We start from the raw sequence: 26,371 nt of genomic DNA on the forward strand, positions 1-26,371 counted from the left end.
CTGGGCCATCTGACCAATCAGAGCAGAGAAGACCAATCACAACAGACTGGGCCATCTGACCAATCAGAGCAGAGTAGACCAATCATAACAGACTGGGCCATCTGACCAATCAGAGCAGAGCAGACCAATCATAACAGACTGGACCATCTGGCCAATCAGAGCAGAGCAGACCAATCATAACAGACTGGACCATCTGACCAATCAGAGCAGAGTAGACCAATCAAAACAGACTGGACCATCTGACCAATCAGAGCAGAGTAGACCAATCATAACAGACTGGGCCATCTGACCAATCAGAGCAGAGCAGACCAATCATAACAGACTGGGCCATCTGACCAATCAGAGCAGAGCAGACCAATCATAACAGACTGGGCCATCTGACCAATCAGAGCAGAGCAGACCAATCATAACAGACTGGGCCATCTGACCAATCAGAGCAGAGCAGACCAATCATAACAGACTGGACCATCTGGCCAATCAGAGCAGAGCAGACCAATCATAACAGACTGGACCATCTGACCAATCAGAGCAGAGTAGACCAATCAAAACAGACTGGACCATCTGACCAATCAGAGCAGAGTAGACCAATCATAACAGACTGGGCCATCTGACCAATCAGAGCAGAGCAGACCAATCATAACAGACTGGACCATCTGGCCAATCAGAGCAGAGCAGACCAATCATAACAGACTGGACCATCTGACCAATCAGAGCAGAGTAGACCAATCAAAACAGACTGGACCATCTGACCAATCAGAGCAGAGCAGACCAATCATAACAGACTGGACCATCTGACCAATCAGAGCAGAGTAGACCAATCAAAACAGACTGGACCATCTGACCAATCAGAGCAGAGTAGACCAATCATAACAGACTGGGCCATCTGACCAATCAGAGCAGAGCAGACCAATCATAACAGACTGGACCATCTGACCAATCAGAGCAGAGTAGACCAATCAAAACAGACTGGACCATCTGACCAATCAGAGCAGAGCAGACCAATCACAACAGACTGGATCATCTGGCCAATCAGAGCAGAGTAGACCAATCACAACAGACTGGACAATCTGACCAATCAGAGCAGAGTAGACCAATCACAACAGACTGGACAATCTGACCAATCAGAGCAGAGTAGACCAATCACAACAGACTGGACAATCTGACCAATCAGAGCAGAGTAGACCAATCACAACAGACTGGACAATCTGACCAATCAGAGCAGAGTAGACCAATCATAACAGACTGGGCCATCTGACCAATCAAAGCAACGTAGGCTCTCGGAAAGGAGGGGTTTAGAGAGACTAAATCTTTGAGAAATGAGGTGATGTAAAATGTATATTATAAGAGACTGATGCATGTACATTTATTGTAGGAGATCTCCAAAACAAAATGAGGAAGTTATAAAATAGCATAATAGGGGCACTTTAATGGTTTTAGTTTAAGTTAACATATATACTGTAATAACAACACAGTTTCATGCTTGTAATTTTAAAATCAAATGTATACAGTGATTAACCCAGGATAAACTAACAGTGTGAAACATGGAACAAGAGAATCCCAGGTTAAAAATGGCCACGATTACAAGAGTGAAAAGCCCATTTGAATGCACACCAAAAACACACACATATGAGATTTAATGTATATGCTTATATGAGCTGTACAATTACAAAATGGACTGAAAAATGACAAGATAAACACGTAGGATTGTGTGTAGTGTGATTTAGAATATGCATGAATTGTTGGCAAGAGTAATGAAATCTTCTCGGTTGAATTCAAGAACAAATGCGTCCTGAAACACTCAAACATGCAGAGAAGCCCTCACTCAGACAGGCAGGTTTGCAGAACCAGAGGACTCAGGTGACGTGTAATGTGTTTATATCAATAATCAGATCAGCATGTAGGTTATCTCTCTGCTGGTTTGTGAACTGGATGTTTTTTTGTGTGTGTGTGTGTGTGTGTGCACGTCATTTTGCAGACTTTTATAACTTAAATGCGGCGTACAGTAAGTAGGTTCATGCTTGTTTAAACTGAAATAAACTTCAGGAAATCACACTCGTGCAATATTCAACTCCAACTGTTTCAAATGTCTAAGGTATTCATATGCAATTTGAGGCATCTTAAAATGGAAGAGAAATTCAAGATCTCTTCATTCTCTCTCTCACACACACACACACACACACACACACAGTTAATGCACTCATCTAGTACTCCGTCTCACCCTCAGAAAGATAAACCCTTGTCCAGGAAAACAGCTCTGTGAGGAAACATTCAGAAACGTTTCATGCGTCACATTTCACAGCTAAAATCAACTCAGCTCTCATTCAGGAATAAAGATGAGGAGCACCGAACATGATTGTGTCGTCGTGACTCAAACTATATGATTGTGATTCTTGAATGAATATAGTGATTTTACTCATTTAAATGGTTGCATTGTGTTTTTCTGTAAACTTTTATGTATCATAAGTTTTTTTTTCCAAGGTTATTTCTTCTTGTTATGAATATCTACATCAACTATACACTGTAAAAAAAAAGATTTTTTGAATCTTAAAGATTATTGAAGTAAAAAAAATGTGTTTAATTAAATATGTTACAGTACTTCTGAGTGAAAAAAATGTCTACACCAACTTTTTAGGTGTATGTATTAAGATTGAACACAGTGTGAACGAATAATACAGCTAAAGATCCATAACGGCAGTCTCTATCTAACACGTATTAGCAAATGATGTGCTTTTCACAAATATATTTAAAGGCATGATGATGGTTTACTAAAGAAATTCTACTTATGCTACTTGTAAACTGTTTATTATTACTAGTGCTTGAGCTGATGTCAATGTTTGATCATCTTTTTTGGGGGGGGAAACACCGGCATAAGGTCCGGTTCACACAGAGCGCGTTTTGTGGTTAAAACGTGAGATGCAGGTCAGTGGAGCGAGAGAAAAAAGCAAGGTCTAGAGACTCGTTCTTAAAGTTTAACTTATTTTAACCTGAGTGCCGTGTTTTTTATCATGTTGTGTCATGAGCGAGACGCTGCAAAAGATGCGAGACGACAGTCGTGTTACATTGAAAACCAATGAAAAAGTAGAGCGGTGGAATGGAGGAATGTGTTCTGTGTGAACGGCCCCTGATTTGACGTTTTCCTCCAAGAGCTAGGCTGGATCTTAATTTACAATTACTTTATTATATATGAAAACAGTACAAAAACTTGCATGTATCTCCTCGTATGTGTGTGTTGCATTTTATTGGAGCGATCTAACATGCACTGCTATTCAATACGACAAGATACTACCGCCATATGAAACTATGGTGGGCTAATATCTAAAACCATCATGTGCTAAGACACATACAGTAATAGTGCTGCACGATTCTGGTTAAACTGAGAATCACCACGTTTTACTTTCACACAGAGATCACGAGTCTGAACAGACAACTAAACAAAATAACATGTAATTTACTAATTGATAATTGCTGCAGTCCACTTAAAATGTTTAATTCATTTGAATTGATTCAATGACTCATTTATAAATGCTTCACTTGTTTCATTACTGGATGAATCAGCACATTTGAATGAATGATTCAATGACTCACTCATACAGGCGAAACTCGAAAAATTTGAATATGGTGCAAAAGTTCATTTATTTCAGTGATTCAACTTAAAAGGTGAAACTAATATATTATATAGACATTACATGCAAAGTGAGATATTTCAAGCCTTTATTTGGTATCATTTTGATGATTATGGCTTACAGCTTATGAAAACCCCAAATTCAAAATTAGAATATTGTGAAAAGGTTTTCATAATAAGCCATAATCATCAAAATTATAACAAATAAAGGCTTGAAATATCTCACTTTGCATGTAATGAGTCTATATAATATATTAGTTTCACCTTTTAAGTTGAATTACTGAAATAAAATGAACTTTTGCACGATATTCTAATTTGTCAAGTTTCACCTGTAAATACTTCACTTGATTCATTACTGGATGAATCAGTGTTTTTGAACGAATCTCTTGAATGAATGATTCAATGACAAATACATTTGTTCAGAAGTCTTATCACCTGGTGGCGTAACAATGTAATCAATACAATCGCTGAAGTGAAGTTACTTTCAAAATGGGATTTGCTCTATTTTTGTACACATCAGTGTTTATATCCAAACTATAATCTTTGATCTCAGTACTTCTGTGAGAATATGAATATTTGTAACACAGAAATATCGATACTCGCCATTTAAGAATGAGATCGCGTGGGTGTTCGAATATAAAGATCGCGATCTTTTAACGATGAATCGTGCAGCTCTACACAGTACAATCATTTAGTCATTCAGTTTCAGAAAAAGGTCTGTCCGCATTAATAAAAACGGTCACATTCATGGCTTGGAGAGAGTCAGGATCGAACACACACGCTAGATGTCTCCTTTAGGGTTCATAAACACAAACAGACTCATGAGCTCAAAGGACCTAAAGCTCTCGTTCATATGTAGGTTATGGCACCTTTGGCGTTGGAGTCCAGAAAGACCTCGACGTAGGACGTGGGGACGTAACCCTCCTCTTCCTCGTTTCTTCTAACACGCGTCCATCCGTCACCTTTGTCTTCCTCTATTACATACAAGAGCTCACCCTCTGTTACTGCGATGGTGCCTTCATTATGACCTACAGAGAAAAGAGATGGGGAAATAAAGATATATCTGGAGTCTTTTACTCAGCAAGGACATATTACATAGTTTCCAAAGATTTCTGTTTCAAATAAACGCTGTTATATTGAACTTTCTAGTCATCAAAGAATCCTGAGCACAACTGATTTCAACATGGATGATAATCAGAAATGTTTCTTGAGCAGAAAATCATCACATTAGAATGATTTCTGAAGGATCATGTGACACTGAGGACTGGAGTAATGATGCTGAAAATTCAGTTTTGCATCACAGGAATAAATTACCACTAATAATACTAATAATATTTAACAGTCTTACTTTTTTTTACTGTATTTTTCATCAAATAAACACCTTGATGCAAGTATGTAGACAGCAGACAGAGAGGCAGTTCACAAGGTTTGAAGCAAAGCCCATATTTTTGCTATAAATGTTTGTTTATGCATTTATACATGAAATACCTTCGAACGGGTAGATGGCTTTGCAGGTGCCGATGGTCGGTAGCATTTCTTCGTCTGGGTCATCAAACTCATCTCCGGACTCCGCTGTTTCTGGCTGGACTTTACTCTGGACCTCAGAACTCTGTTCCTCTGTATAACTGCCATCCGGACTGCTCCATCACACACACGCACACACACACACACGTAGACAATAACTATAGCAACTGTTTTGAAAGTATGTGCATGTATTTGCTTTAGGGATTATTGTTGAAAAATGTCCTCAAAAATACTGTAAAGCATCTTAAAACTGATATGCAAGGACTGACGTCACTAGTTAATGTCCTAATTAAAATCTAAAAATGTTGTCTTTAAAAGCTACATGCAAAGTGACAAGTTCTCAGCTTCAAGTAATTGCTCTGTCCTCAGTGAAAATAAGTAAAGCTTTATTTATATAGCACAAAAAGTGTTTACAAAGTGCTATATGAACGTCACCTCATGCTTTTATACATTTTAGAATGTTTCTTTTATATATATATATATATATATATATATATATATATATATATATATAAAAGAAACATTCACATTTAATGTTACACAACAGAAGATATTTTGAGAAATGTTTGTAACCAAACAAAAACAAAATAAAACAAAAACAAATGGAAAACAAATAATCAATGGAAGTCAATGGGGTCCATAAACTGTTTGGTTAAAAACATTCCTCAAACTATCTTCTTTGTGTTCAGCAGAAGAAATAAATTCATAAAGGTTTGGAACAACTTGAGGGTGAGTACATTTTTGGGTGAACTATCCCTTTAAGTGAAATACTATAGCAATAATCAGGACATTTTTAATGGATTATAAAAACAATGAAATTCCATTGTGGACGAAGCTAAGGCAGTCCTCACAAGTTGAGGCACACAATGTGTGTGTGTGTGTGTGTGTGTGTGTGTGTGTGTGTGTGTGTGAGTGTGTACCTCTCTCTATCCTGCGCGCAGTTGTTGTTGTTGGTGGTGGGTGGCGTGTTGTTTTGGGTCTCGTACAGGACACTTGTCCGCCGCGGAGGGTCACTCTTCACCGGCATCCTTCCTTCGACCTCCGCTAACCAGCCCTAGAGCACACACACTCATTTACACTGAACTGAACTACTCATCCAGGCCTGTGCTAAATATATTTCAAGATGTTCATTTTCACGCACCTCAAATTTCTGTGCCTCCGCTTGCAGTTTCTCAATGTTGTTGGCGATCTCTCCTAACCGAGGGTCCACGCTGTTGGGATCCCCCATCTGTGGGTTCTTTATATACACTTCCTTCATTTTAGTCAAAGCATCTCTGCCAAGAAAAATTACACATAAATACACATTTTTGCCCATCAAACCCTGGCCTAGTCAAAATTAATATGTAAAGCATTTCGATTGGAATTTCATAATTAGGAATCAAATAAAAATCCTGCTGAAGAATCAAATAATATTCTAAAGGACTTGATCTTCTTGAGTCTTATTGAATATTGTTTATGGTTTTTATTAAAACCCATTTTTATATCGTATTGAAAAATAAAGAGGAGTTATATGAGGTTTTAAAAGCCCAAAATATTTGATTTAAATAGAATTTTGATGTCCTAAAGATATATTTTATTCTCTTAGTAATCATAATGCAATTGGAAACCATGTGTTTTTAAAAATAAATCTTGTTTTCTTTGATGTCATGTTGGAATATGAAAAGAAATTCGATCCTTTAGAATTAATTTCAAATTATAACAAAAATTCCAATTGGATTCCTTTAGGATTTTTTTTAACATTATGTTATTTAACATTAACATTATACATGCACTTTTGTTCAAATGAAAATATTAAATATTATACAATTATGCATACAATAATTAAATTAAAAAAAAAAAAAAAAAGTGCTGGGAATAAAACTGGGTATGAAAATATAAAACAAATGATAACACTTTACAATAATGTTCCATTTGTTAACATTAGTTAACAATATTATAGTTAACATGAACCAACAATGAAAAATCATTCTAAAGCACTTAATAATCTTAGTTAATGTTATTTTCAGCATTTACTAATACATTATTAAAATCAAAAGATGCATATCTTCATATTATCTAACGGACCTGAGCTAACATGAACTAACAATGAACATGATGCATTTTATTAACTAACATTAACAAAGATGAATAAATACTGTAATAAATGTATTATCCATTTGTAGCTAATGGATTAACTAACATTAACTAATGTAATCTTCCTGTAAAGTGTTACCAAATAGACACTTTGTAAACTCACAAAGTTTTTATAGTCTTCTTATTCAAAGAGTCTTTAAACACTGTGAATGTGTCCTTTAGGATTTTTTGTGTGTGTTTCTGTTATGTGTGTGTTTTGTCAGCATACCTCTGGTCCATCTCTTTCTGTATGTCTTTATTGATGTCGTCGATCTTGGCCTGAAGCTTCTTCCTTCTCTGCTCTGGAGGAAGATGACTGAAGTCCTCCGGATTCGAACCCTGAGAGGAAAGACAGAGAGGGAGACAAACAATGAGTATTTGAACCTTAAAAAACAACACTAGAATCTACAAATACATAAACAAAAAATATGCATAACCTATGTATAAATAGGGAGGGTCAAACCAGGCCACATCCAAACACATCAACTGAATATTACGTATTCTTCTGTTCCTGTCATCTGGTTGGCTAGCTAACTTTGGTAACGAGCCAATCAGCTTTCAAAGCAGGTGTTTATCAAAGGCAAACTAGATGAGCTAATTACATCTAAGATCAATGATTGACAGAACCTATTCAGTCCAATGCCAACAACAGCATTGATTAAACGGTTCTCATGAAATAAACTGTTATCTTGCTCGCTCATCTCTGAAACCTGATTCTGGTTGATCGGATGTGGTTTGCATCTGTCCTTATGTGCCCTCTCTCTCTCTCTCTCTCTCTCTCTCTCTCTCTCTCTCTCTCTCTCTCTCACTCTCTCTAATTTCCTCCTCCTGTCTACATTAATGTATCGATTCTCTGAACACTCGAGTTGTGTTTTTTTCCACATTAGTTCTCTCTGACTGGCAGTATTGGCCATGCTGATCGCAATCTCATGGTGGTGCTAAAGAGCCGTGCGTTTGGGGACGTTAAAGCCTCTGCAATACTTATTCTAGCCTAAAATTGGACCTGATTTATTCACGGCATCTCTCATTTGAGCTTGGACTGAATAGGTGCATGGCTGTGTCTTTTCCTCTAATCTCACCCACTGTTCAATGCAAATGTCTAACTAAAAGGTCAAAGGTCACAAGGCAGGCACAGCGACCTTACCCCTTCTTCCACGCCACCGTACTGTCATGCAAACAACAAACATCCAGATTTGACTGTGCATGCATTGCATTGTCACTCGAAAATACAGTTAAATAAACCCACAAACTCACCCCAGGCAAACTTGAATCTACACAAGCACACAACACACATGCTACAATCACTTTTGTACTCACCCTCTTCAAAAACAAAGACAAATTGTTCAAATAAAATGTTAATTGTGTAACATTTGATTATTTAAAAAATGTTTTTTATTGAAAAAAATGTGATTTAGAATCTCAGAAATCAACTGAACCATTTTAGAATTAAATTATATGGATCAATATACACATATCTATAAACATAACATTAAAAACAGACATTACATGTGGTATAATATTCAACTGTAAATCATACTAATTTACGATTCAATAATCAGATGTAAAAATCTTTGGGCGGGGCTAAAGTAGTAAGATGCTCTGTGATTGGTTAAGATATTTGATATATTCTAATCACTGATAATTATAATACTTGAAATAATTGACACAAAATGGTATTTTTTCACCCTCATATCATTTAAAGAGTGTTTGACTTAATTTCTTCAGTGAAACACAAAGGAAGATATTTTGAAAAATGTGTACGCTGCTCTTTTCCATACAAGGAAAGTGAAAGTGAGCATCTCCTTTTATGTTCCAAGGAAAATAAAATAAAAGTCAAACAGGTTGAGGATGACACGAGGGTAAGCAAGTGAAGACTGAATATTTATTTGGCATGTGAAATTAACTTACACTACAAGTTATTAACTGATGAAACAGAATCTCTAATACCGGGTTCAGACTACATGATATCAGCCCGACTTCATAGGGTGTCGCCGTAATTCATAAATGACAATGGCCGCCGGGACACAAGAATTGATCGTTTTATCTCGTATAGTGTGTCGTAGTGGACGAAGATGCCACATCATGGCGTCCCAAAAGAAAGACAAGCATGTGCAAAAAAAAAAATGGGGGGGGGGGGGGGGTTCATTTAGTCACATCTGTGACATTGACCAAAAGAAGCACAGAAGCTCCTCCGTACACAGCTTGCTTTCAAACAGGGCGAAACGAAAGAAAGACGATGGCATTGGTATTACTCCTGCCTGTATGATGTTTCCTCGATGGACTATCATGACAGAGTAAATAAAAGATAAAAGTGGCGATAGCGAAGGCACTTCAGCAACTCGGTGAGTACCCAATTTCCGTATGGAGAATTTTTTTTTTTGTACTTCAGAAAACCCGATTGTAGCGCACTATTAAATGTTTGTTTACGCTCTTGTTTCCGGAAGTCAGTCGCTAGTTCCACCTCCTCGAAGACATCACGCACGGTCGGGAAGTAACGTGTAATCTGACATGTTTCTTGTCCACGACACAACAAGAATTTAAGAGTCAAAATCGCATAATCTACAATTGTAACAGACAAAAATATTGTGTAGTCTGAACCTAGCAAAAGATACATTCAAAACGATCACACTTCAGCACATCTGGTTAGGGATCAAAATTAATCAAGCTGTTCGAAATACATTATCAGGGAAAACTGAACAGATAAACAAACACGAGGACAAAAAAAAAAGCGGGTTTCAGATCACCTCAATAAGGTTCCGCACGTGGGCATTGAGTGAGAGCTACACAGAGGGACAGTCACCACGGCAACAAGACAAAACAAAACAAAAACAGACATCAACAAAAAAAGATAAATGAGACAACAAAATGGTTTTGAACTTAAACACACACAAAGGTAAAATTATACAAAAAAGACCAACAGTTTCGTTAAGCAAAAATATTGATACAGGTTGAACACAAAAGGAACAAAGTGATGTTAAAGGACCATGTGTTACTATAGCGACGGACATGCTACGGTCATGCCGCTACTACTATGCTAACTGAGGTCATGCTTACCAGCTTTAGAGAGAGCTTCTCATGGGCGAAAAGAGAGAGCGATCGAGGGAAAGAACCGAGAGAAGAGAGAAAACATCAGAGGGAGAAACATCAGACCGCTGTACACGTCATACACACACACACATGCAGGTGTGTTCATGGGTTATGATGATGTCACCGGTGAAGCTCACTACATCACCTCCTCACACAATTCAAACATGGCTGGCCGTCATAAGACAGATATTCGCTGGCAGAGCCACGTGAAATTTAGCTGAAAGCCTCACTTTGGCACATGAACGAGGAAAATATCGCATTAGCGGAAGTAAAAGCCTTCTAAATACATGTCCGTGTGTCCACTAAAGCGTGAAGAAGCGCTGAGCGTCTATTTATAGTTTTTTTCTGGTCGGCGAGAGTTGAAAAATGTTTAACTTCGGGTGAAACTCGAAGAGCTCATCACTGTCACTTTTTAACCAATCATCCAATCACAGTGGAGGAGGGGCGGGACAAATATCACCCTGACCAACCGCCACATCTTGCTTGTATAACGACGACATGACAACAACAAGCGCGACAACAAAACATGTCAACATTTTTATATTTAGAAACCAACTATCTGCAAAATCAGACACTAGTAACCAAAGCCTAAAACTAACTTTTTGCCACACCTGTCAATGGCAAGTGACTTTAAATAATAATAAAATATATTTTACTGGCCATTAAACTTTTTTTTTTTTTGACACCAAAATTTTAGATACCAGTGAAAATTCACAATTCTCTATTCTAATTTCAATAACACAGCTAAAACTACTAGCCTAACTAATATACATATAATACATTAATAAAGACAAGTACAGTAGTTTTTAGGTAGGGACAATGAATAAAGTAATCAAATGTAAAATATCACTGGATAGTCTTTACTGTATAAATTAAACAGAGATTAATCCTTATTAAATTTTCAATTTCAGTCGAGAGCAGAGCAGTAAATGATTTTTTCTTTGCCCTTTTTTGTTTGATTAACATTAAAAAAGCAGGAATATTAGGCTGCTGTCCCTTTAAGACCTGATGCACGGGTCCAGTACTGATACACATGCGTTGTCTTTCTCAACTGTTTACGTTCACTCAATCCATAATCGACTGTGTTTACTAGGATACTCGCCGAGACGGACAGTTATTGACATAATTTTGTGTGAATATGTCTGTTCAAGCGCAAAAAGACTCAAAAAGCTAATTTCAGTATTTGTGTTGATGTCTGGCTAAAAACACTTTGGTGGACACATGACTTTTCAATTTGTTTTAAAACCTTTCAAATATTCCAGAATGTTCTAAATATTTGTTTAAATGCACAGAGGAGGTTAAGTTGATCATTTAAATAATGCAATATTAAAAACAAATAACAATATTGTACCCCAATTATGCAACAAAGTTCAAAACATAATTTTGTATTTGTATTGTATTCGAGAGAAACTGATATGTAATGAGAAAAAAAAAAATAGGATGCAATTTGATTTTATTCCATCAGGAATTGATTGGCATTCCCCTCTGATGCAGTGAACTTCAGCAGGGACCAATGAACCGATTATTACGCAGAATGTTATAGGGTCACATGAGGATGACATCATCAGTCTAACGCAATAGTCAGCCAACAAACAGAACACGACAGGGATGGGTGTACGAGAGAGAAGACAGAGGAAAGAGGAAAGAAACAAAAATGAAAATATATACTATAGATGGGCTCGTTTTTGAGACAGCCATCACAACAGAGAGGATTCTGGGTAATTGTACCCGAGTAGAGATCTCAAATCAAAACTACGTATGAAGAAAAGGTAAAAGTGTGGTAAAATGTGAAGTAAAAGGCTAGTTTCAACCGTGTAATATGTGAATAAGTGGGTGAACACCTGAGATTACTAAATTATTCATCATAAGAAAATACCAGGCATAAAAACATAACATAAATTGAGCATGTATGTAAATAACTATGCAAATAAAATAAAAAATTAATATATAATTAAAAAAATATATATATATACTTTTTTTTTAAATATGTCGTTAAAAATCAACTATTATATATATATATATATATTCATTCATTCATTTATTTATGTTGTTCACCTTGGAATAAAGTGTGCAAATAATGCAAATAAATATTATTTTTATATATTACATAAATATATCTAGCCTACTCTAATTTAAATGAAGCAGTGAGGGCAACACTGATTTTGAGATACCTTGTGAAGCTATTTTTCATAAGACTTGGGACATCATATTTTAGGGTGCTCAAACTATGGAGCTATTGTCTGAAATTGGGCAAATGTATTTTGACAAACGCATAAACGCACTGACAGGACGTACGATTCAACATGTTTAAACACTTCTCAAAACAGGATAATCAACGTGTTTGTAACGGACATAGATATCAAATACAGACAAGATTGTTTGTGTGAACGTGATTGCACAACATCCAATATATCAAAGCAGCGAAATGACACCAAAAGGGGTGAATTCTGAATCTGTGTGTGTGATAAAGTGTTACGAGCACCGGAAGGGTCAAAGTTGATCGTGAATGCGCTAGGCTAGCATTCAGGAGTCGCACTCGTGACACTTCGAGAATTAACCCCTCCCACACAAGCTGATTTGCTGCCGGAGCACAGGGGCGGAGCCAGGCTGTGGGGGTGCACATGGGAGGTGGGGTCAGAAGCCAGAAGAGCCAATGAGAGAGTCATTTGATGATGATGTAACTTTTTTCAATTACAGATGCATTTTAATACTGAATATCAGACATTAACCTCATTCAAAGGGATGAATTCAAAGAGTTATGTTACTGAATATTACTGAACAATATCAATTCATTGATATTGATTCAGTAATTTAATTCATTCATTTTAACAAAACAAAAACACTAAATGAGGTTAAGTCTGTTAACTGTATTTTTACTCTAAATCTCATCATTCAAGCGCACACACACACACACACCACTTAATACCATAGACATCTATTGTTATAAAATAAAGATAATAATTAACATACACTGACCCAAAGCCTAATAGAACATTTGAATAAAAATATAAATTATATATAAATATATAATATAAAATAATGCAAATCATATATACTTAAAAAAAATATTTACTTAGCTTTCAAAATAAAGATGACCCTCAAAAAGAGGTTGTCGGCATATTTAGCTCTCTTCTTTGGATACATTTGTATATCTAGCATATCTAAATAAAACCCACACACACTCTTGCCTCCTCTCACACACTTACGACATATTGCCTGGCCTCGAAAGCATACGTAGGCCGACCGAGAGTCCTCTTCATGATTTCTTTATTATAATAGAGAGACTGGGCAGACTGCAGCAAAGAATAAACCCTAATTAAACACACACTCACACGAAACTATACAAACAGACACACACACCCCGTGACTCAACAAACACACTTTAACACAAAAATACACACACAAAAAAAACATTTGAACACACAGATAAACACACATACTTGCAAATTCTTTGCTTCACAAACCAGCAAACATATACAATTCAAACACACACACACACACACACACACACACACACACACCTAACTGACTATCAGGCACCAAAACACACTGACATTATTCTTCACTGATTATTCATCTATTATTCATATATATACTGGTCTTACATTATAAATAGTGTATGTACTGTACCCACATACTTGGGTCACATACTTGACCCAAGTATGTGACACGTTCTAGCGTAGACAGCAAAAAAACAAACATATTTTATTAAAACAAATCCAACTTCAATAATAATGCTCTAATACTAACCCGTTCAAAAGTTTGGGATTGGTAAGATTTTTAAAAATGTTTTAAAAGAGAAGTCTCTTATGTTTAACATGGCTGCATTTATTTGATTAAAAAAAACAGTAAAAATAGAAATATTGTGAAATATTATTACATTATTTTCTGAATATATGATCAAATGTAATTTATTCCTGTGATCAAAGCTGTATTTTCAGCATCATTACTCCAGTCTTCAGTGTCACATGATCCTCTTTAGATTTTAAGCTTAACAAACATTTCTGATTAATATCAATGTTGAAAACTGTAGTGGTGCACAATCTTTTGGTGGAAACCATGATACATTTTTCAGGTTTCTTTGATGGATAGAAGTTTAAATAGTTATAGCATTTATTTTAAGTAGAAATGTGTAAGGTTATAAATGTCTTTACTGTCACTTTTGATCAATTGAACGCATCCTTGATAAATAAAAGTATGAATTTCTTTAAAAATCGTACAGTCCCCAAACTTTTGAACGCTAGTATACATCAAATCATGTCGAGCATAAACACACACATTATAAACAAGCCAGGAGCACAAATGGAGAGAATGAATGTGTCAAAGACCTTGATATGTTGAGCTTAAATATCTCTATATTAAACCATTTGTGTCTTTAACATCCTTTCTTCTTTCACTGCGACCTGATTTATGCCACTAGCTCCAATGTCAGTCAGGCTAAAATCTTGAGTGTGTACGTTATGTGGAAAACTGGAAAGAATAGGATGAACTCAACCGGACACTTCCTGTTTGATGGATAAACAGACAAAAATAGGAACTGATAAATCTGTTCTGTGTTTCTGTTCACTGAGCATCGGTCCTGGCATCAGTGAGCTGGACGGAGAGCAGTATCTGTGTTCGGCGCGTTGTGAGAAGATAAAACCGTGTGAGATTTGCACAGGCACATGGGAAACTGCGTTATCTGTTGTTCTGCCTCTGTTATCTAAGAGAGTCATTCAGAAGTCCGAATCTCTGCTCGCACACACGGAAACATGCGGATGGCCTTCCTGAGGGGAAGGTGACTCTGGTCAGATTCGATCAGAAAAGCACACGTCAGTGTTTGTGTAAACACACGACATTGTTTCTGAATGTTTGTGTACATGTAATCGCATTACTCAGGATAAAGCTTTATGTTTGAGCACCCGTTTTTATTTTATCTGTCACTGCAGGGTCCCTTCGAGGCCTCCTGACGTGTTGAGTGCATAACTGTGTTTGTACGTGAGACAGTGAAACCATGATAAACGCAAACAACGAAACATAAAAGAGAGAGAGAGAAAAAGAGAGAGAGACTGACTGACAGAGAGAGAGAGAGAGAGTGAATTTCATTGGCTGCGTGAGGTGGAGGGAAAAGGAGCCGAAGGACACACTTCTGCTTCCAGACTCTAAGTCACTGCATGACATCATCGCCTCAAGAATCTGAGTCACACTATGACATCATCGCTTCCGAATCTGATGTCGTCTTCGAGTCCTTATAGGTCGTAGTTTAGTAACGTGCGGCCATGTTTTGGGAGAAAAAACATTTCAATTTCACATTTCCACTAAGACAGGAAGCTTTTTTTGACAGAATAAAGCATATAATAATATGATTAATATAATTATTAAAATATTATTTAGTTTAATATAATTTGATATATATATCAATATAATATAATAATCCAACTTAAGCTTTTTTGTAAAAATTCGAAATGCTTGGCGTTGCTACTGTAGTGTTGTTATTGTCAACTAAAACTAAAACTATTCATTTAAATACATTAGAAATTAAATAAGATATTAATATTAGATTCCAAACTTAAACTTAAAAAAATAGAAATCTTGCCTTAGCATCTAACTAAAATAATTGTTCACAATATATATATATATATATATATATATATATAACTGAAAATATAATTATAAAAATCTAATTCAAATTAGTAATACTTATAAAAAAATATATAAATAAATACCAAATGTATTGAAAATAAATAAAAAATAAGATTCTTAAGAAAACATTTTTAAAAAGAATTTTAATATTTTATTAAATTTACAGGCAAATTTACGGTTATTAATAGTCTTAAAAATGTGGAAAAATGATTCAAGAAACAAAGTTAATAATATAACCATTGTATTCTATTCATTAAAACTATAAAATGATCGTTAAATAATATATATATTTTAATTTTTTATTTTAATTTTTTATCCTAAATGTCATCCTAGGGAAGGTTCCCCTAACTGAAGATTCAGTCAAATACGATCATTCAGTTATGACTCATGACTTAAAGGCAGAATTAGTCACGTTATGACATCAACGTTGTTTTATATTTAGATTATGATGTAAAAAAAAACAAAAAAAAACTAAAAGGATCATTCGGCTCCTTTTCTCCATGATCCAAACGTACACTGACATGACAGCACAGGCGATGACACAGGCAAAGAGCGGCGCACGCGCACACTTACATGAACACACAGATGTTGAAGACGTGAAACGCCAGCATGCACGGATACTTACCCCTCGCCGCAGGCTCCTGAGGCAGTGCATTTTGGGCTTGGAGGTCATGAGGTCGTTGAATCGGTGGGACAGGGGCTCCTTGGACTGTTTGGGGGTCTGGGGAGTGGGGCAGGGGTCAGGGGTCACAGCAGAAGGTGAGGGAGGGTCAGGGGGGGCTGGCGAGGTATGGGGGATGTTAACAGGGACATAAGCTACCGGTAAGACACGTGCCACAGAGCAGCGACCAGTGAGAGAGAGAGAGAGAGAGAGAGAGAGAGAGAGAGAGAGAGAGAGAGAGAGAGAGAGAGAAGAGAGAGAGAGAGAGAGAGAGAGAGAGAGAGAGCGAGAGAGAGAGAGAGAGAGAGAGAGAGAGAGAGAGAGAGAGAGAGAGAGAGAGAGAGGGTGGGGACAAAATCGATCCAGAAAGAGGTAAACAAAAAAGGAGGGGGAACACAAAACAAGAGAAATAAGGACCCAAAAATGTTACAGAACTAAAGCAACGAATTAATCAATTAATCAATTAATAGAACAAAGGAAAAACAATAAATAAAACGGAACGTAAAACAAATGCCAACTGAAAGAAACACGCTGCAGCTGTGGTGTTGTTAACCCTGTGAGCGAGAGAGTTAGTGCGTTAAACTCGGTTCGGGATATCAGGGGTCACATGCAGGGGTCGAATCACTGCAGAACCATTTAAAGGGACAGTACACCCAAAAATGAACAGAATGACATCGTGTGAAGGACTTTTGTTTTTCCCTGGAACACAAGGGGATGTTTATGCTGCTTTTTTCAATATGATGGAAGTGGATGGGGACCATGGGTTGTCAAGCTTTAAAAAATTAGCAAAAATCCCTATAAAAGTTTCACATATGACTTCATGTACTAGATCTGTAAAACTGTGGCATGAGTTTTCCAAGAATTTCTTGCCTTTTTGGAGCTTGACAGTGTGATGGATTTTTAATAGATAAGAGAGTAAACTATCTTTTAAACTAACCATGATTGGGTGTCGATTGGAGACGCCCCAGGTAATTAGGAGTCAGGTACGTAAAGGAAAATCTGCCATGTTCACCATCCATTTTCATTGTATGGAAAATAGCAGTGTGAATATTCCTGCCATTTCCTCTTTTTGTGTTCCATGGAAGAAACTACCGTAAGTAAATGAGGGTGAGTAAATGATGACAGCATTTTCATTTTTGGCTGAACTGTCCCTTTAACAAACATCACATGCACATCATACACACACACACACACTGTTCTAAAGTACAAAAAAATTTTTTTTAATTTCAGGTCAACCATTTGCTTTTTTTCTCTCTCGCTTTCTTATTAGCTAGCTCCCTACGGCATAATGGAGAAATTAACGAACGTGCGTTCTGGGACAGCTCGCATTAACGGTTCAGTTCCCAACAGACTAGAAACCCTAAATCTGTCTTTTAAGGCCGTGACACACCAAGCCGACGTCAAAGAACTAGCAGTGAGTGTGTCGTCGCCTCTCGTCAGCTGCGTCTGGGCCGAAACGCTTCCCTTGAACACCTGTACAGCTGACTGGCCACTAGCATATGCGCGTCAGGAAATAACTGTCTATATTCATCATTTAAAAAGGCAAACCAAAACTAGGACTGCAGATGTACAAACCGTAAAATAAAGCAGCGTCTTCTTACCATTCTGAATATCAATCATGCTTATCACTTTCTTCATTTCAGATTCAACTGATTCGGCTAACGGACAAGACCCACGCCACAAAACCTAGACATTGGCCGGCCGTTGGCTTGGTGTGTCTCGCCTTTATGCATTAGCAAAAATCAAGTTGTGTCAAATATACCCCCGGAAATAATTACCACAAAAATGATGTGTGCAATAATGCACTTACAATGGAAGTCCGTGCAGCAAATGTGTTGCATGACCAGTAGACTAGTCCCACCACTAAAACCTTACAAGTTAAAAAAACATATTTTGTGCAAAACAATGTAATCGCTTCAACATAAATATGGAATTGAAACCCTCCAAGCTTTTAAACCCTCCAAGAATGTCTGGTTTAAGTTTTCCATCTAATATTTTTTTTCCCTTTTCAGCATTATTTCAATTAACTAACATGATTTTTAATAGTTTTAGTTAAGAATAACACTAGCAAATAGACTTCCTTTGTAAGTGCATTACTGTACACACTATGTCTGCTTGTTTTTACAAAACCAATTGATTTCCTGTGGTAATCGACAGCGTTTGAACAGATGCTGCCAACAGAGCTTAACTTGCATTGAACCCAGAAGATTCCTGTAATCTTTACCAGCATACATTAACACAAGAAAGCCTCTTATAACCCTCTAGAACAACCTAATTTCATCATATCGTCTGCTTTCAACATATATTCATGCATAAAAACCATTAATCCGACACAGTTTAGCATGAGCCGTTTATGTGCGTTTAGCTAGACGTCTGTATTATTGAATGTTGTTTCTAAGAAAAGACTGTAAAAGTCTCCTAATACTGGTCTTGTGTTACTTCTGACCACAAACAGACATTACACACACACAAAAACACACACGTGAGCTGACAAACACAGGCTATGATCGGAACAGCAATCTACAAACTACTCGTACTATTTTACATAGTATGTATACTAAGGGCAATATGCAAATCTAGTCCTCCTCAGATGGCCTACTGTACTTCATTTGCCAAAATGTGCAGTATACAACAAAGCACACTACACGGAGAACAATATCCCATAATGCAATGCGCCAAAGGTCAATTTTCAGTGTAAATCAAAAGAATTGCAAGTGATACCAAATGCAATATCTGCCAAAGTTACACAAAAACTGGACTAAAAATGTAAAATAATCATATTCATTTCTAATATACTGTAACCACTGGGCGCCATTGGCAAATTAAACATGATGTGATGAGATCATGTGACAACGAAATACATTTGCGTATTACTGTATCATTGCATAACGCTTCACATAAACATATACATTTATTAAGAAATACACTACGTTCAAAAGTTTGGGGTCGGTAAGATTAATAATTGTTTTTGACTCTTCTGCTCACTAAGGCTGCATTTATTTGATCAAAAATACAGTAACAACAGTAATATTGTGAAATATTATTATAATTTAAAATAACTCCTCTATTTTTATATATTTTAAAATGTAATTTATTCCTGCGATGTAAATTACTCCAGTCTTCAGTGTCACATGATCCTTCAGAAATCATTATAATATGATGATCTGCTTAAGAAACATTTCTGATTATTATTATTAGGGATGCACCAATATGAACATTTTGGCTGAGACCGATAACCGATAATTTGAAAGCTGTTAACCGATATATTGGCCGATAAATCTATACCAAATTTTTATTTAATTTTTGAGAGCCTGATTACAAAAACAAAAGTCTAACCATTAAAAGCCATGTCCCAATCACAATTATAATGATGTTCTCATTGTCATTTTATGACGCCTATATGACAGACTTGCACTGCACATGTTGCACTTAAATGTATTTTTGTGATTCCAATCATATTTAAAGCAATTCAAAACCATCATGTTGCAAAACCAACAGTGCGCATCTGAAGTCTCTCAGCTGAAGGAAATTATTTATCGGCTTTAATATATCGAGCAAATTTTCTTATCAGGCCGATGACGATAACATTAAAAATGAACATATATCGGCCGATACCGATATGATGGCCGATAAATCGTGCATCCCTAATTAATTATATATCGTTTGTAGAAACCATGATAAATTTCTCTCAGGATTCGTTGCTGAATAGAAAGTTCAAAAGAACAGCATTTATTTGAAATAGAAATCTTTTTTAACATTATAAATTAATTTACTGTCACTTTTGATCAATTTGATGCATCCTTGCTGATTAAAAGTATACATTTCTTTCAAAAAATAAATAAACATCCTACCGTCACCAAACATTTAAACGATACTAAAAAAATAGTACAATATATACTGCACAGTATGAAATACGCAATACAGTAGTTTTCCATTCTGCCCATAGCCATACAAACACACACCTCAAAAAATAAAGTATCACAGTGTTAATGCTCACATCCTGGTCCTGCGAGGTTAGGCGGGGTTTGGACTGAGCATGCTCAGTAAGAGTGGAGCCTTTGACACAAATGTCAAAGGTCACAAGAAGACAGAGGAAGACGAGGAGAAGGAAGAAGAATGTGGTTACCATGAGAACAGCAACGATGAGTGAAGGAAAGAAGAAATTACCTTTCGGTTTTAAAAGGACAATACAGAAATAAGGGTTTAGGGTTACAGTTCTCAGCGATGTCAAAGGTCAAAGGTGAGGCCTCTCGGGCCGGTGCATTAGTACGTTATCGGTGGAGCGTCAGGATGAACGAGGAACGTTTGTATTTTCGTGCGGGGAAGGGAAAGGAGAACGATGGTGGCAAACGAATGACAGCATCTACAAGTACAACAATAAAACTAGACAAACACAACCTACACAAATGAAAATAACCAGCTCAAACTGAAAACAAAACTCACATAAACACATGAAACAATCTTTCTTATGAGCTTTCAGATCTCTATTTTTGCGTTCATATTATTTAAATGTAGTTTTTCTGTCAAATCGAAGTAACTGCGAGCGAATGCAGTGAGTGTGTGTGTGTGTGTGTTACCTTGTTTTTCTTAATGAAAGGCCATAGAGTTTTGCTTTTGCCCTTGCTGGTACGCTCGGCTTTGTTGTCCGAGCGCGAGTTATTGAGGCTGGTCTCAGACACCGTCCTCTTCATCGCCTGACCGTAGTCTTCAAACTCCACATCGCCAGGAGGCTCGAACCCAGACTTATACGACTCTATGACCTGAGAGGAGTCCTGCCGGGGAAAGAGAGTCTCTGAATAGGGACTTCACAATGATTTCGTTTCGAGCCTATAAAAATAAGCTCATTAGTATTGCTTTAAAATAAACCTTTCCCAAAAAATATATTTTTTTAAGGTTGAGAATGCTTCTAAAATGAGGTTTTGTCAGATTTAGGTAATTTCTGAAGAATATAGCTATATTGCAGCAACGCCATTTGCAGTATCATATGCAGAAGAAGAGAGAGAATTAAATATTATTAGTTATTCTCATAAATTAGCCACATAAACTGTTTCCATCCACCTATTTTTATGCAAATGTTGGGATATTGCATAAACAACGCTGGGTGGAAATCCCAAAATGTGTATACATTTTAAAAATGCACATTAAAAAGAAATGCTCAATTTGACGGGTGATCTGACCAATCATACTTCGCCATGCACCATTTTGTCCGACAAAGCAGTCAGGAGAGATAGTAGATTAACATGGGAGGATTTGAACTTGAGAAGCGGAGTGTACTGACGCCTTTCCGCGGTTAAAACAACATTCCTTCTTATGTTCATTCATGTTTATTTGATGCTATAAATTAACTAGAAGGAAGAGATGACCGGTTTACGAGCAGCTTTAACTGATGCTCTGCAGCGATCTGTCAGACACATTAAAGAGCCGCAAAACGGTATTTATTGTTTATATTTCTTTTAAAAAATGACCAAATTTGAAAGGTGAGACTTTGTTTCATATGAAAAGTAACACAAAAGTCTGTCAGCGTGTTGTCAGTGTCCTATCTGCTACGTGATATATTTTTCACTGCGAAAGAACATGGTGTGTCGTGAGAGAGGCGGAGCATGTCGGACATAGCAACAGTAACTAAAGAGGGCGGGACTTTGTGAACTTTGCAATTGGGCCAGATACAAGAACATTTTATTCGATTAGACGACATGCGGATAAACTACGATGGACGCATTTACTGAATTAAAACCTCAATGCAAAACAAAAAAACTCATGTGACATTTGAGGATGTGATTGGATAACTGGACTAACCAGTGGACCAATCGCATCACACAGCATCTCAAATGTTGGTTTATTTATTCTGAAATGCCTGAGCCAAAGTCTGTCATCAAGAAGATTTAGCATAATGTCCTCTCTGAAGCGTCTCGCAATTTAGCATTTAAGTTTAATATACAACTTTGGCTGGCAAAAGGATGGACTTCAACACACACTTTTGGAGCTTACACAAACACGAAAGCTCTGACAGAGCATTTAACAGACAGAAATGTGTACAATCTTTTTTGAGGATGCCTATAAAAGAAAGTTTTGTCCGGTTTATGTCATTTCTGGAGACGTTTTGTCCCAAAAAGCTATTGTCGGGGACCACGGCCATTTGCAATTTCCTCTGCAGACTATTATATCTTTATATAAATACATAATTTCTGCAACTGCAATTTCAGTTATCAATTAAAAACACAGAATATACATTCAAAATTTTTTTTTTTAATTCTGGACTATATCAGAGTCCTTAGTTGGAGCAGAAACCATTTTTAATTTGGCTCAAATGATTATAAGGCTGTGAAATACAAACCCTTCGATATGTTGTACTCGGCCATACCAGGATGTCACTATTATTTTTATTTCAATGTTATGCTTATGAAAATATGTATTTCCACAATTTTAAAGTAGATAATTTTATATGGAACGACATAAGTTGCAAAAATTAAATGTGTGCTACATTACCGTTCAAAAGTTTGGAGTCTGTAAGATTTGTAAAAAATGAATTCTCAATTAAACAAATTATTTAGATTAATTAAAAAAATGATATTTATAATGTTATAAAATATTTATATTTCAAATTAATGCTGTTCTTTTGAACTTTCTATACAAAAGGGAAACAAAATAAGTTTTCCACAAAAATATGAGGCAGCACAGCTGTTTTCAACGTTGATAATAATCGGAAATGTTTCTTGAGCAGCAAATCATCATATTAGAATGATTTCTGAAGGAAGGATCAAAAACAATTATTTTAAGTTGTAATAATATTTTTCAATATTGCTGAAATTGCTGCAATTTTACTAGATTTCTATCAAATAAATACAGCCTTTGTGAGCAGAAGAGACTTCTTTCAAAAAAATCTCACAGACCCCAAACGGTGGTGTATGACATTTCACAGCCTTGTCTCTTCGATTAAAACTGTCCCACGGGCAGCAGCACTTGCAAGAGTTATTTCAGACAGAAGGAGGCGCTAGACCCGGTCAAGAAGAGGCAGTATGAGTGTGTTACGAACATTCTTGGGTTCAATGGACTCGGCCACTTGTGTCATTCCATCCAGGCATTTCCCGATGATGGGCAGAATCTGTCGGTCGACCTCGGCAAACGTCTTCAGCGACTCGCCCATCCGCTCTATCCTCTTCTCCTCCATCGCCTGGATCTTCTGCTCACAACACACACACACACACACACAGAGGTAAAGAGTTACAGAGTGTATTTCTGAGTAGAGAGCTACAAAATCAGGAATTGCGTGTTTACGCTGTTAACTCATTTGCATAATTCAGTGAATTCAAAAACAATGCAGCCAGTGCATGCAAATAAACAACAATATCAGTAGCCAGACTTCATTCTCAGTGGATGTTTATGTGTGCGTGCGTGTGTGTGTGTGTGCGCACCTGGAAAATATTAGGGATGATGGTGAAATAATGTTCGTTCTGTTCCTGGTTGAACTTCTGCAGGTATGAGGAATATTCATTCTTGCTGTCAGAAGCCATCTGGTGTCTCATCTGAGCCTGCTGCCGTGCCTGAGAGAGAAAGAGAATGGAATATCATTGATTATGCATTTGCAATATTATTAAAATATATAGTACTTACACACCTAAAAGCCACATAAACTTAAACACATAAGGTGCGTCCCAATTTGCGTACTTTTGCACTATTCTATGCCGTTTTGTGTAAATAGTGCGAGTAGTGTGTTCACACTAAAAAATTCCAAATGGAATAAGTTCACTTTAAATTCCCGGATAAAGTTTGGAATGTTGGACACTTCATGCATTAACTGTCGGAGCTTTAATGATGTAGCAGAGGGGGAGGGGCTTCAGACTCCGATGTTCAATGACAAAATAACCTTATAAAGTTCATACACTACACGGATGAGCTCATAGTGTATAGTACGTCATTTAGGACGCAATTTACACACACACAAAAAAAATCTTTGTGTTTTCCTACATCTTTGTGACAAAACACCCATTCATAGAGTTATCTCAAGTCATAACCAATTAGATTCTAATTATTTGAACATATCTGATGTCTAATATCGAGATATGCGGAATGAGATTTTTGATCAATGAGATTTCATCGGTGGGCGGAGCTAACCAGTGTGATGGTGCGGAAATCAACATAAAGACCACACGCAATTTTGTTCTGAGTATCAATGACTTCCCCGAAAATTACACGCATACATATATGCACATGTGCAACCTCAAAATACACATAAAAATGGTTGCTCACTCCCACATGACTCACACATCAGAGTATCATCACCTTTTAGCCTCATTTACATAGACGTATTTATAACTAACTCACACTTATGTCAAAAAGTAGCTATGACGTACGAGTGAAAAGCTAAAATAAAAACTAGACTATATAAACGCCCACTGCTCAAGAGCTCTTGTGAGTTGAAAAAAAAATCATCAGTTTGCCTGCTGAAAAACTGCAACTCTAAAGCGTACAAATGCATTTTAATGCACATCATTTCAGCGAGAGAACGACACAGAGAAAGCAGTGTCATGTTAACCACATCCTGATCCGATTCTAGGAAATCACACTGGTTAACCTGAGGTTCAGTGTTGCCATGGCAACACTCCGACTCCAACACCAGCTCATCAACAGCAGACGAGAGCATGAGCGGACGGGAAGTTCACAAAATATACCCTAAAAATTACATTTGCTCTCACTGGAAACTTATCAAAATAAGTCCTGACGTTTTTGCAGATTTATTGATGTAATTAGACTATTTAAATAAAAATGAACTGTGACATATCACTCAGTGCTTGTGCATTACAATATGTTTTCTTAAATATAAGAATATTCAAATGTAGGAATATTGCATTCAAAAACATTTACATAATATGTATAATATAATATAAAATGTATAAATATATAAAACATAAGTTAATATATTATCATTTATATTATATTTATTATATTATATTTTCTTTTTATATTATTATTTATATTAAGATGTATATAAAATAAATACAGGTGAAACTCGAAAAATTAGAATATCGTGAAAAAGTTCATTTATTTCAGTAATTCAACTTAAAAGGTGAAACTAATATATTATATAGACTCATTACATGCAAAGTGAGATATTTCAAGCCTTTATTTGTTATAATTTTGATGATTATGGCTTACAGCTTATGAAAACCCCAAATTCAAAATTTGAATATTGTGAAAAGGTTTTCATAAGCTGTAAGCCATAATCATCAAAATTATATTGAAATAAATGAACTTTTGCACGATATTCTAATTTTTTGAGTTTCACCTGTATTATTTGAATGTAATATTCTTACATTTGAATATTCTTTTATTTAAGAAAAATATTGTAATGCACAAGCACTGAGTGATATGACAAATTAAATAAATCAATATTTATTCTTAATCTTAATCAAGCATAATATATATACATATACTATATTATATATATATATATATATATATATATATATATATATATATATATATATATGTGTGTGTGTATATATATTAATTATACATATTACAAATATTGAAATTAATAAAATTTCAAACGAATGGTGAACATACAGCATTGTTTTTTATATTGTTATATTATATTAAATAAAATACAAGTATTTAAAATATTTTGTAAAACTCATGTGGACACATTGCAAGACGACCAGATACTGATGATTCCTAAACACACAAACATCCTCATAAACTGTAATATGGTGAGCTGACATTAATATATGGGCCAGCAGAACAGG

At 36.2% G+C, this 26,371-nt stretch overlaps 1 protein-coding gene across 13 annotated transcripts in view; it reads right to left on the reverse strand.

Moving 5' to 3' along the window:
* fnbp1b (formin binding protein 1b) overlaps positions 1 to 26,371 on the reverse strand; it is an 82,191-nt gene that overhangs the window by 5,067 nt on the left and 50,753 nt on the right. For 3 of the 13 annotated variants that reach the window (XM_079587184.1, XM_079587193.1, XM_079587194.1), the window contains 8 exons: positions 24,041 to 24,169; positions 23,662 to 23,808; positions 21,206 to 21,400; positions 7,488 to 7,597; positions 6,288 to 6,420; positions 6,067 to 6,200; positions 5,111 to 5,259; positions 4,492 to 4,650 (listed from right to left, as the gene is read on the reverse strand). In XM_079587184.1, coding sequence (XP_079443310.1) covers positions 4,492 to 4,650; positions 5,111 to 5,259; positions 6,067 to 6,200; positions 6,288 to 6,420; positions 7,488 to 7,597; positions 21,206 to 21,400; positions 23,662 to 23,808; positions 24,041 to 24,169 — 1,156 coding nt within the window. Of the gene's footprint in view, positions 1 to 2,218; positions 2,255 to 4,456; positions 4,651 to 5,110; positions 5,263 to 6,066; positions 6,201 to 6,287; positions 6,421 to 7,487; positions 7,598 to 8,402; positions 8,424 to 10,002; positions 10,039 to 10,312; positions 10,328 to 16,592; positions 16,689 to 21,205; positions 21,401 to 23,661; positions 23,809 to 24,040; positions 24,170 to 26,371 lie in introns of those variants that run through there. The other 10 variants (XM_079587182.1, XM_079587187.1, XM_079587190.1 and 7 more) reach the window with 8 other exon arrangements.

Source organism: Phoxinus phoxinus, assembly GCF_949152265.1.
Source record: "Phoxinus phoxinus genome assembly, chromosome: 17".
NCBI lineage: Eukaryota > Metazoa > Chordata > Actinopteri > Cypriniformes > Leuciscidae > Phoxinus > Phoxinus phoxinus.